At 51.0% G+C, this 12,848-nt stretch overlaps 1 protein-coding gene across 1 annotated transcript; it reads left to right on the top strand.

Moving 5' to 3' along the window:
• Window positions 1-4,223: 4,223 nt before the first annotated feature.
• LOC123794535 (phospholipase A and acyltransferase 4-like) lies at window positions 4,224-11,842 on the top strand. Its single transcript, XM_045800705.2, has 4 exons — window positions 4,224-4,376; window positions 7,561-7,669; window positions 8,657-8,925; window positions 10,294-11,842. Exons 1-4 carry the CDS (start codon window positions 4,368-4,370, stop codon window positions 10,390-10,392), a joined length of 486 nt encoding a protein of 161 aa, XP_045656661.1. The 5' UTR covers window positions 4,224-4,367; the 3' UTR covers window positions 10,393-11,842.
• Window positions 11,843-12,848: the final 1,006 nt, after the last annotated feature.

The raw sequence follows: 12,848 nt of genomic DNA, 5'->3' as shown, positions 1-12,848 counted from the left end.
AACGTCTCTCTTCGCAGATGACATGATACTCTACATGGAAAACCCAAAAGAATCCACTCCCAAACTATTAGAAGTTATAGAGCAATTCGGTAATGTGGTGGGATACAAAATCAATGCTCAGAAATCAGTTGCATTTCCATACACGAATAATGAGACTGAAGAAAGAGAAATTAGGGAATCCATCCCATTTACAATAGCACCAAAAACCATACGTTACCTTGGACTTAACTTAACCAGAGACGAAAAGGGTCTATATTCTAGAAACTATAAATCACTCTTGAAAGACATTGAGGAAGACACAAGAAGATGGAAAAATATTCCATGCTCATGGATCGGAAGAATTAACATAGTTAAAATGTCCATGCTACCCAGAGCAATCTACACTTTCAATGCTATCCCAATCAAAATACCAATGACATTTTTCAAAGAACTGGAACAAATAGTCCTTAAATTTGTATGGAACCAGAAAAGGCCCCGAATCGCCAAGGAACTGTTGAAAAGGAAAAATAAAGCTGGGGGCATCACAATGCCGGATTTCGAGCTGTACTACAAAGCTGTGATCACAAAGACAGCATGGTACTGGCACAAAAACAGACACATAAACCAATGGAACAGAATAGAGAACCCAGAAATGGACCCTCAGCTCTTTGGGCAACTAATCTTTGATAAAGCAGGAAAAAACATCTGGTGGAAAAAAGAGAGTCTCTTCAATAAATGGTGCTGGGAAAATTGGACAGCTACATGCAAAAGAATGAAACTTGACCACTCTCTCACACCATACACAAAGATAAATTCCAAATGGATGAAAGACCTCGATGTGAGACAGGAATCCATCAAAATCCTAGAGGAGAACATAGGCAGCAACCTCTACGACATCATCCACAGCAACCTTTTTCATGACACATCTCCAAAGGCAAGAGAAACGAAAGAAAAAATGAACTTGTGGGACTTCATCAAGATAAAAAGCTTCTTCACAGCCAAGGAAACAGTCAAAAAAACTAAGAGGCAGCCCACGGAATGGGAGAACAGATTTGCAAATGATACTACAGATAAAAGACTGGTATCCAAGATCTACAAAGAACTTCTCAAACTCAATATGCGAGAAACAAATAAATAACTCATAAAATGGGCAGAAGATATGAACAGACACTTATCCAATGATGACATACAAATGGCTAACAGACACATGAAAAAATGTTCAAAATCATTAGCCATCAGGGAAATTCATATCAAAACCACACTCAGATACCACCTTACGCCAGTTAGAATGGCAAAAATTGACAAGGCAAGAAACAACAATTGCTGGAGAGGATGTGGAGAAAGGGGATCCCTCCTACATTGTTGGTGGGAATGCAAGTTGGTACAGCCACTCTGGAAAACAGTGTGGAGGTCCCTTAAAAAGTTAAGAATTGAGCTACCCTATGACCCAGCCATTGCACTACTGGGTATTTACCCCAAAGATACAGACGTAGTGAAGGGAAGGGCCATATGCACCCCAATGTTTATAGCAGCATTGTCCACATTAGCTAAATCGTGGAAGGAACCGAGATGCCCTTCAACAGATGACTGGATTAAGAAGTTGTGGTCCATATATACAATGGAAAATTACTCAGCTATCAGAAAGAACGAATTCTCAACATTTGTTACAACATGGACGGCACTGGAGGAGATAATGCTAAGTGAAATAAGTCAAGCAGAGAAAGAATTATCATATGATTTCTCTCATCTATGGAACATAAGAACTAGGAAGATCGGTAGGGGAAGAAAGGGATAAAGAAAGGAGGGTAATCAGAAGGGGGAATGAAACATGAGAGACTATGGACTCTGAGAAACAAACTGAGGGCTTCAGAGGGGAGGGGGGTGGGGGAATGGGATAGGCTGGTGATGGGTAGTAAGGAGGTAACTTGCATGGTGCACTGGGTATTATATGCAACTAATGAATCATCAAACTTAACATCAAAAACCAGGGATGTACTGTATGGTGACTAACATAATATAATAAAAAAATAAAAATAAAAATAAACACCTTTAAAAAAATTAAATGGAGATGAGACCGATTAACAGGAGAAAATCAAATTTAATTTTGCGCATATGGGGAATCCACACAGACATGGAAATTCCAAAGTCAGGCAAAATGAGGTATACACGTCATTCTGAACTAAGGCAGGGAGGGGTCTGGGTCTGAAAGAAGACATGTGCTTCATCGGAAGCTCTGAAAAAGTAAATGTTTGGTAAATAAATATTTGCAGGACCTACCAGAGACAATGGGACACAGAGGACATTGATCAAACAGGCGTTGCTAGGCTCCTCCCTGTTCACCATACCTAGCTCATAGTATAATGCACTTATCTATGCGATAGCTCTCCTGCTGGAGCAGGACTCCTCATAAATTCTCTTAGGCATTTGTGGGAGAGGCAAAGAGCTCTTTCTGAATCTACTCCTGAATCTGATTGCCTTTAACTGAAAAATAATCTTCATGCCAAGGTGGCCCATCTTAGGACAGCCTGTCTTTGGCCCCTCCAGACTTGTAGGCTCCTTTTAGAAATAACCCTCACTTGGAAGCGGCGGGTAGTGCTGGCCAAGGCCAAGGCCAAAGGAGCCAATAGACCTTGGACCGTCAGGAGCTCTGGTCCAAAGAACCTGGAGCCCGGGGATGATGTTGGCAGAGGTGATGGCCTTCCTGAGCCCCCCAAGCGTAAGTTCATTCTCATGGGATCTCTGCTCACAGCAGCAAGCCTCCTGTATTCTCTGCCAGCCGCTGAGTCAATGCCCCCGCTTTTCCTGCAGGATCCCGTAGGGAACCGGTCTGATTGTCTGAAAACCCGCGCCAGCCTCTTTGCACCTTTCTAATAAGGCTGTTGTGACAGTGCGTGGGATGTAGGCGAGCGCATCTTACGTGCTGTTGGCCTAGCCAATGGCCATCTCCCCGTCCCCACCCCCACCCCACACGGTCGCTCACCTTCTCCCAGGCGCACAGAGCCCTGCTGTGCACGGGGCAGCAGGAGCCCCTCCGCAGCTCCACGGGATGTACCGGGAGTGGTCTGAGCCTGCCAAGGAGGCCCTCGATTGGTTTAGGAGAAGAAAGGTGACCCAGGTCCGGGCAGTGAAGGGCGGGAGTGAGACCGTCAGGGGATGATGGGAAAGCTTTTACTCCCAGAAACCAAGAGGCAAGCGATAGGTGGTACAGTCGGTTGGGTGTCCGACTCTTGGTTTCAGCTCAGGTCCTGATCTCGGGGTCATGATATCGAGCCCCGTGTCAGGCTCCAAGCTCAGCACAGAGTCAGCTTGGGACTCTGTCTCCCCTTCCTTCGGTCCCTCCCCCCATGCTCACCCACAGGCATGCGCGCTCTCTCTCAATCAAATAAGTAAATAAATCTTTAAAGAGAGAGAGAGAAGTGATGAGCAACATCTCCCTTCACTGCTTTTGGACATTGCCAGGTGAAAATGTGCCCCTTGAGCCTGCTGCAGCCACAGGGGACGAAGGGGGCCAGGCTCCAGGTGGCTTTGAAACGGTAGCAGGACTAATTCCATCTTGAATTCGGTTTGCCTTGAACACGTCTCCCTCCCTTGTCGGTCCACAGTGGAACTATTTGCACACTGAAAGCCCGTTGGGGGAACTAGCTGACCTTTAAATTGTAATGGGAGCACTGAATTAAGACAGAACACACTGCACAAAATAAACCAGTCAGCACTTTCTTGCATGTCACTCCTGAGCCTTAATTACTATGAGCTTATCGTAATCAATTCCGTTTACAGTTTCTTAGGGAACTTGAAGAACCTGGCCCATGTTTATTGAAGACGTTTGATTGATTGGTCAAGCCGTGGTGGAGCTGTGGCTGGTCTCTTTTCCGTTCCTCTTCTCCTTTTAAAGCCCTGCCTGCATGGATACGGGACAGTGGTTTTTTGGGGACATCAGTATACCATCGTCTCGGTTTGCCGGCTTTCTTGAGAAAAATCGCTTTTCTTGCCCCAACACTTTGTCTCTCTCCATTTATTGGCCTGTCCTGCAGTGAGCAGATCGGACCCGGGTTCAACAACAAGCCACAGTGATTCTGTCTTTTGAGTCACGTAAGCACCGGCGCTTCCATTTAGAGCAAATGTTTAGTATCCCTGGGGGAAAAATGTTTATGTGGCTCCTGGGTGACTCAGCTGGTTACCAGTCTGACTCTTGACCTCAGATGAGGTCCGCATCTCAGGATCAGGAATGTGAGTCCTGCTTTGGACTCCAACCTGGGTGTGGAGCCTACTATAAAAAGAAAAGATTCGTCTGTGATAGTTTTTAAATAGTATCAAAAGGAAAGTGAAAGCAAAACTCTCAACTTTGGTATAAAAGTCGGTCCACATGTAGCAGGACAGCAGACACGACCATGGCTGAGGTAAGCCCCTGGAACTTTCTATTTGCGGCTCTCCAGCAGCAGGGCAGCCCCCTCCTGTAAAGGCCTGAGTCTGGGTGTCTGGTCTGGGCCACACTGAACTCCAGAGTTTGGAAAGGCTTTTGAAGGAGGTTATGGAAAAGTCTTGGGTGTTTCAAAGTCCCTATTCCTGCAGCACAGTGAGGGCTTCGGTCCCAGTGAGCCTCCCCTCTCATCTCAGCATGGGGGGCTCAGGGGCTCTCGGGGAAGGAGCTGTGGCTGCCTGGGGGCTTGGCCCGCCTGAGCTGGGAAGCACCTGGTGTTTGGGCCGAGGGGGGTGACCAGAATTGGGGATCCCCAATGTGCCTGTCTCCCTCACTGGGAGAGTTCAGTGCCTGCTCAGTTCTCTCCTTCTCTCTCCTCTTCCCTCTTTGGCATCTGTCCTGCCTCGGTAAGGATGCTTCCATTCCAGCTTTCTGACTCCGGATCTCCCTTCCTGTCGGCCCTGATACGCAGATCCACAAAAGATCCAGGCAGAGGCAGGTCGGACTCCGTGGTTCGTGTGCACTGAAGGGGAAGGAGTTGAACTCAGGCAATTCGGGGAAATGAGGCCATTCTGGGAAGAAGCTGCCCACTCCGCACACCTGAGGGCCTGGGGTGGGGCCAGGGCCTGATTGCTGCCAAAAGAAATCCGCCTTTGTTGCCTGGGCAGCTTCTCCTCCTCAAGGCGGGGCCCGGGGTCACATTTGATCGGCCACCAGCTACTGTGCAGGGTGTCTGGCCCTGATCCTAGCCAGACGTTGACGCTCAGAGTGAAAAATCCCCTTTTGATTCCCCCATGGCGACCATCCCTGTGCCTGCTGTGCCCTGGCCGAGAGGGGAGGAGCTGGGGCCCGGGTCCTGGCCCTGCTCATCCTCCAGCCCCTCATTCACGTAGATTCCCTTGGCCCCGTTCCAGGCCAGGCCCTTCACAGCTGCTGGAGAGGAAGGGGCCGGGGGCAGCACCCAGGATCCTGCCCCAGTGGAGCTCAAAGACCAGAGGGAGGTGCAGACAGACACAGGGATCCCCGCAGGATGTGATCTGTGCCGAGGGAGGGGCAGGTCCCAGGGCCTGGGGACCCAGAGAGTTGCCGCTGAGCCAGGCTGGGTGCTGAGGGCAGCTGCTCAGAGAGGGCTGGGCGGTGCGGGGGAGAAGAGGAGGGAGGAGTGGGCAAGACGACTGGAGGGCCAGCTGTGCGGAGGGGCGGAGGCAGGAGCCAGCTCTGTGGTGAGGAGAAGGGCAAGCCAGTCAGCCCGGGGGCAGAGGGCAGCCAGGGTGAGGAGGGCTGAGGAAGGTTTGGTCAGGAGGGTTGGGCACCTGTGAGCTGCCCAAAGTGCGTGTCCCATGCCCTGAGGCCACGGGAAGATCATGGTCAGATGTGCCCTTTGGGAAGGCCACCGTGGGTCCTGGGGAGACTGGATGTGGGGTAGCAGGCACAGGAGACCAGGGTGGGAGTGGGGGTCCAGTCAAGAGGATGTAGGGTCCGGGCACCTGGCTAAGTCAGAAGAGCATGTGACTCGTGTTCTTGGAGTGGTGAGTCGAGCCCCATGTTGGGTGTGGAAATTACTAGAATAAATAAAATTAAAAAATAATAATAAAGGCTCAACTTCATGGAGTGGGGTCAGGTCTCAGATTCAGGCGCAGAGACTGCCCTGATGAATTCAGAGGGTGAGAAGTGGACCAGATGAATTCAGGAGAAAGTCCGGGGTCGGCCTTGGTTGTTGGATGCTGGCATGACCAAGAGGACTAAGGAAAGCTGACCACGGGTCTCTGGTTAGGTGGCCTGCACTGAGAGGGAGCGGTGTGTGGTTTGCTGAGGGCAGGCCCAGAGAGGGAGAGAAACTGAAACATTCTCAAATCAGATGCTGTGGCCCCCTGGGGTGACGGTGGGGGACACTGAGGAGCAGGAAAGAGGTGTGGAGGGGGAGGGAGGCAGGGAAAATCACGGGGAGAAGGGGCAGCTCAGCTGAGTGCTCTTGGCCAAGCCCCTCTCTCTGATCTTCAGTTGCCCACCTGAGCAATGGGCTGATGCTTCCTTCCCCTGGGGCTGCGGGAAAAGTGCCCACAGAGGCGAGCTTTGTGCACGCTGGGTGTAAGCCCCCAGGGCCGGAAGCTGCCAGCCCTACAGAGCCTCGGGTCCCCTCAGGTTGCTGTCAGCTCGTGTCTGTCATGTTGGCACCTCCAAGGGCGGGTGTCCTGGGACTGGAGGGGATGGCGTCTGAGGAGAGGCAGGTGTCTGTCGCGGCCGTGGACAAGGAGGGCCAAGAGGTGTGACGAGGACCTGCGAAGGGTCGAGAAGCTGGTGACTCTCCTCTCTGACTGCTGGGGAGGGGTCTGGGGCTCCCAGGCTCCGCGAAGGGGTTTTCATCCAGGTGGTCAGGTCCACACTCTCAGGAGCAGGTGTGCAATGCGCCTGCACACGCACACTCACAGCCTCGGTGTGCACCTGCATCTGCCCGACACACACACGCAACCCCAACGTATACACACACAGATGTGCGCCTGCGTACGCCCGACACACACGCAACCCCAACGTATACACACACAGATGTGCGCCTGCGGACGCACGACACACACACGCAACCCCAACGTATACATGCGCAGATGTGCGCCTGCGTACACCCGACACACACACACACACACACACACCACCCCAACGTATACACGCACAGATGTGCGCCTGCGTACGCCCAACACACACACGCAACCCCAGCGTATACACACGCACAGATGTGCGCCTGCGTACGCCCGACACACACATGCAAACCCAACATAGACACTCACGTAGTTGTGCATGGACAAGGAATACTACACTCAGAACACACATACACCACATGTGCATACACACACTTGTGTTCCCTCACCCACACCCTGTACAACACGAGTGCACACATACATACATAATAATACACGCACGCTGAACAAATCTCCACTCTCCCGTTCCACAAGGTCCATTTCTCCAGGCTTCCAGCCCCCGGTTCTTCAGAACCTCTCGAAGTGACAGCAGGATGAGGACCCCACAGGGGCCAGGGGGGCCCCTCCCACTGCAGGCTCTCACCAATGATGAACATCACGCAGTGGGGCCCCGGCCAAGCTGCAGGACCCCAGCTGGGCTCTTGAATGTTGCCTAGAAGGCTGCCTACACCATCCTGGGTTTTTGTGTTGCAGTTTGGTGAAGAACCCAAGCCCGGAGACCTGATTCAGATTTTCCGCATTGGCTATGAGCACTGGGCCATCTATGTGGGAAATGGTTATGTGATCCATCTGGCTCCTCCGAGTAAGCGCTGTTGGAAATACTATTTTCAAAATATTTGGTACCATCATGAGAACAATTAGAGGAAAGAGCTGAGCCAGGGAAACCTGACTCGGTTTCTCCCTGAGCTTTTGTGAGCAGACCGTACATCCATACCCCGCTGAGTAATTGAGCGGAGTCCCATAGGTCTGCGGGCGGGAAGTCACGTGGAATGCACATTCCAAGGATGGGGATGAGATGAGGAGCCTCTGATTGCTGGAGACCAGCTCATGGTCACTGGTGGTCACATTGCCTGGATGACCTCCCCACCACCAGTATTCTGATTTTCTTTCTTTTTTTTTAAAGATTTATTTTTATTTATTCGACAGAGATAGAGACAGCCAGCAAGAGAGGGAACACAAGCAGGTGGAGTGGGAGAGGAAGAAGCAGGCTCATAGCAGAGGAGCCTGATGTGGGGCTCGATCCCATAACGCTGGGATCACGCCCTGAGCCGAAGGCAGACGCCTAACCGCTGTGCCACCCAGGCGCCCCAGTATTCTGATTTTCAAATGGAGATAATATATACCTCAAAAATTAAGAGGTGATGAAGTAATACATGGAAAGTAAACAGTGTGTGATCAAATAAATTGGATCTCTTTCTGAAATGCACACATGCACAAAATTGAATAAATAGTAAATATTTGACTATCACTGTTTATAGTGGCAAAAATCTTTGAACAACCCAAATGTTCAATAATAGAGCTGGATCAGATCGATGACCCATATCCCTGTGATGGAAGACAATGCCACTGCGTATGCAATCATGCCATTCTCTGACTTGAAAAAATATCCACAGCCTGTTCAGTAAAAAGAACAAAATCTGAGAATGCTCCAATCGCATTTGTGAAAAGACAAACATCAGGGCCTCAGTAGAGCACTCCCTTGGTTCTCTTCCTCGTCCCGCCCCTTCTCCCTCCCTGTCTCGCCTTCCCCTGCAGCTCCCCGTGACCATGGTGGTGTCTCTGATTCCAGGTGAGTACCCAGGGGCTGGCTCCAGCAGCGTATTCTCTGTTCTGAGCAACAGGGCGGTGGTGAAACGGGAGCGCCTGAAGGATGTGGTGGGGGGCTGCCGCTATAGGGTCAACAACCTCTTGGATGACAAGTATACACCACGACCTGTGAACCACATCATTTACTCTGCAAAGGCGAAAGTTGGTCAGGAGATAGAATACAGTCTTCTGCGCAGGAACTGTGAGCACTTTGTCACCGACCTGAGATATGGTGTGCCCGAGTGCAGACAGGTAAGGTCCTCTTTGAGACGATCCGTCTCCCTCCTGGTGGTCCCCTTGGGGTGGCGGTGACCAAGCTGTGCAGGCAGAGGGAAGAGTCACCATGCCACACTAGCTGGGAGTCAGGAGGTCTGAGCTCAACTCTTCAATCAGCCTCTGATGCACGCGGCTCTGTGGACAGGTCACTCCCTCCCTGGGCCTCAGTTTCCCCATGTGTGGGAGGAGGAGTTGGATGGAGGACCTCTGGAGGCCTGCCAGCTGACCTTCTAGGATCCTTCACCTCTAGGATCCACACTAAAGGCAGCTCTTGATGCCCCGAAGGGATGTCAGGAAGAGTGTGGGCCAAGCCAGCACCATGACAGCTCTCCTAAGGCCCCGGAGAGCACTCAGGCAAGGGATGCTCAAGGTCCATGGGCCTGTGTACGAGCTCAAGGATTCGTTTATGGAAGATCTGGGGCACAGCTTCCATGCCCACCTATTCTGGCTTCCACGTTTCTTGTCCCCAAAACGCACCGCTAATAAGTGGCAGAGGCAAGATTCCGACCCCAGCTGTCGTTCTCTGGAGTCCCCACTCCCTACCCCCGAACTGCAGCACCTCCAGGGCTAATAATTGAAGGTAGAGCGACACCACCACTCTGAGTTGTGTCATTTCTTTAAGAACTCCTAAAGAGCACCTCTGTGCCTGGCAGAACCAGGTGTGGGGGATGCAGCGAGGAACAAGACGAGTGACACACGTGAGGTCCTTGCTCTCCTGGGGGGCACAGGTGTGACATGGGAAGATTCGAGAGCCGTTCCTGAGCCACCTCGCACTTGCTGCACGGGCTCCCTGATGGCCGCAGGCTCTCAGCCATCCCACCTGCATCTCCTGGGCCTTCCCACCCCGCGCTCTGGGGATTCAGGTGCTTTAAATGCCCAAAAGTGGTTTGAGTTGCCTTCAGGCCCACGTACAACCCTGGCCAACGGGCTCCATCCAGCGGTTCTTTTCCCTTCCAACCCTCTTCTCCCCGTTTCCCTGCCAAAGTTTGTTGTTGTTGTTGTTGTTTTTAAAAATTTTATTTATTTATTGAACAGAGAGCGAGAGAGCACGAGCTGGGGGAACAGGGAGAACAGCAGAGGGAGAGGGAGAAGCAGTCATCCCCTGAGCAGGGAACCTGATGCAGGGCTTGATCCCAGGACCCTGAGATCAGGACCTGAGCCGAAGGCAGACGCTTAACCATCTGAGCCACCCAGGCGCCCATCCCTGCCAGTATCTGTAGACTCCTGAGTTTGTCAAGTGGGCCAAGGGGCCCGTGAGTTCCCTTGAGCTGAATGTTCTTGTTGAATGTACAGCCTGTCTTCGGATTCCTGACAGAGTGTGACCTCCCCTCCACTCTCCTGCAGGTCAGAGATGCCGTCGTGGCGACTGGCATCGCAGGAGCGGGCTTAGCACTCGTTGCCGCCTTTGCACTCATGGCAAGAAACAACAAGCAGAAGCAATAAGCTGAGGGGCCCGTCCGGTCAGCAGGGACTTTACACATGTACGGGGTCTGGTTGGGCCAGAGCTTTGGTTTGTGGATTTCATTCAGTTTTATAATAAGGCTTATTTTTACAGAATAAAATAAAGCCCAACAGGGGAGCCCTTTACTGGAGGAAACTCAGCAAGAACTTCCTGGTGTGAAGTCTGTGGAGGGCGCGGCTGGGCTCCGGGACTGGCCACACCAGGTGGCGCCCTGGGCCTTCGGTGCTTTTCTCTTGCTTTCTCTCTGGGGCTGTGTTCCTGTCTTGCAGGAGCCCGTCCAGCTCCAGCTATTTCAAGTCGTGGGTATTTCTGGGTGTGGGGAGACGGGGGAGCAGGGGGAGACACGCGGCCCTGGCTGAGAGGCAAGCACAGGAACCATCAGACAACCAGGACCCTTGGCCTGGAACTGGAGGCAGCCGGCTTCTCGACTCCGCGGCTGGAGTCCGTAAGTTCCGCAGAGTCAAAACCAAAGCTCAGCCAAGCTCTTCCTGGAGGAAACTCAGTCTCATGAAGTCCTCTCCTTCTCCCTCAGCTCTGCACACCTTTCCTCAGCCTCGTCGCGTCCACCCCCAGCCCTCCTGCTTCCTCTCCACGTGGGCAGCTTGCAGACACACACACACAAGTACAAAACCCACGCTCTCTCTGTGTAATTCTGAAATCCAAAAAGCTCTACAAACCCAAGTTAGGCGGCAAACTCCCTTGAAGGAAAACCCGCCTAGAACGGATCTGAGGCTTTTCGTAAGCTTCATGTACCCCATTTCGTGACTCGGTCACGCCTCTCACTGCAGAAACAGCAGCATGTTTCCTTAGGAGCAAACACCTGAGCGCCCATTCCCATCCTTGACCTCATGCACCATATTTTCTATCGGAAACCCAAAAAATATCAAATCCCAAAACACACGTAGTCTCAAAGGGTTTGCGTGAGCCTTGTTGTCCCATGTTTCTTATTTCCTGTAGAGATAGCTAGGTGTTTACAAAGAAACAGAACACAAAGGCTATATTCAAACCTGATATGTGGTTACCTTGGGGACCGGGAAGGGGGACTTCAGTTTTAACTGAGGCGTCCTGAGTGTTTGCAAGAACGACATCATTTCTTATTGCATGGAGCACTGGGCGTTATACGCAAATAATGAATCATGAAACACGACATCAAAAACTAAGTATGTACTGTATGGGGACTAAGCTAACAAAATAAAAATTATTATTAAAAAAAGAAAGAACAACATCATTTCTCATTTCATCATATTACGCTATTAACTCTTAAAAATACAGAAACGACCAGAGTGACAGATGTCATCTTACTAATGATAGAGCTAAATGCAGCCTCTAGGAAGAAGGCATAGAGGGAAGGAGGGTCTCCACCAGGAAACGCTATTGGAAACAGGGTCTTCACAGAGGTAATCCCGTTAAGACGAGGTCATCAGGGTGAGCTCTGGCCAACATGACTGTGTCCTTATCAGAAAAGGTAACACAGGGACGCCTGGGTGGCGCAGTCGTTAAAGTGTCTGCCTTCGGCTCAGGGCAATATCCCGGCGTTCCGGGATCTAGTCCCACATTGGACTCCTCTGCTGGGAGCCTGCTTCTTCCTCTCTCACTCGCCTGCTGTGTTCCCTCTCTCGCTGGCTGTCTCTCTGTCACATAAATAAATAAAAAAAAAATCTTTAAAAAAAAAAAGAAAAGGAAACGTAACACAGACACAGGGAGAAGAATGCAATGTGAAAAGAGACACATAGCTGGCTGACAGAAGCCGAGACTGAAGGCCTACGGCTAATGCCAAGGAACGCCGAGGACGGCCAGCGAACCAGCAGGAACGAGGACGGGGCAAGCACAGACTCTTCCCCACAGGCCAGAGAGGGTGCGGCCCTGTGGACAGCTTGAGTTCTGACGGCTGGACTCCGGAACCGCGAGACCATAAGGCTGTGTTGTCTGAAGCCCCCTCGTCTGTGGTACGTTGTCACAGCAGGCCTCACACAGCACCCGGGCCTACTCAGCGTGACCTCTCACTGACTGACAACACGGTCTACCTCAGACGTGAGTGTGTCTACAGCTCGGGGTCCACTGCCTCACACAAGCTAGTTGTCCAAAACAACGTGCAAGAGGAAGGAGCCTAGAAAGAAGTTTCAGGTGACAAGGTGTCAAACTCAAGTTTTGACGGAAATGTTTCAGGAGCAACAGCTCCCAACCCCGGGGTCGGGACACCAGAGTAGAACCACAAGTTACAAAGTGTAAGCCAAAGTGAGGAATTCTTTTCTTTGCTTTTTAAAGGAATTGAGGTTAGACCTAACTCACAGTAATCCCCATAATAAATGACTCTCTCATCCCGGTGCATGCTGACCTGTTTCCTTTTTTTTTTTTTTTTTTGAATGTAAAATGTTAATTTATTTTTTTTTATTAATAATGATTTTTTATTATATTATGTTAGTCACCATACAGTACA

Source organism: Ursus americanus, chromosome 24 (assembly GCF_024610735.1).
Source record: "Ursus americanus isolate L20-20 chromosome 24, mUrsAme1.1.p, whole genome shotgun sequence".
In the NCBI taxonomy this organism is placed as follows: Eukaryota; Metazoa; Chordata; class Mammalia; order Carnivora; family Ursidae; genus Ursus; species Ursus americanus.
This window is presented reverse-complemented; position numbering and strand designations above follow the sequence as displayed.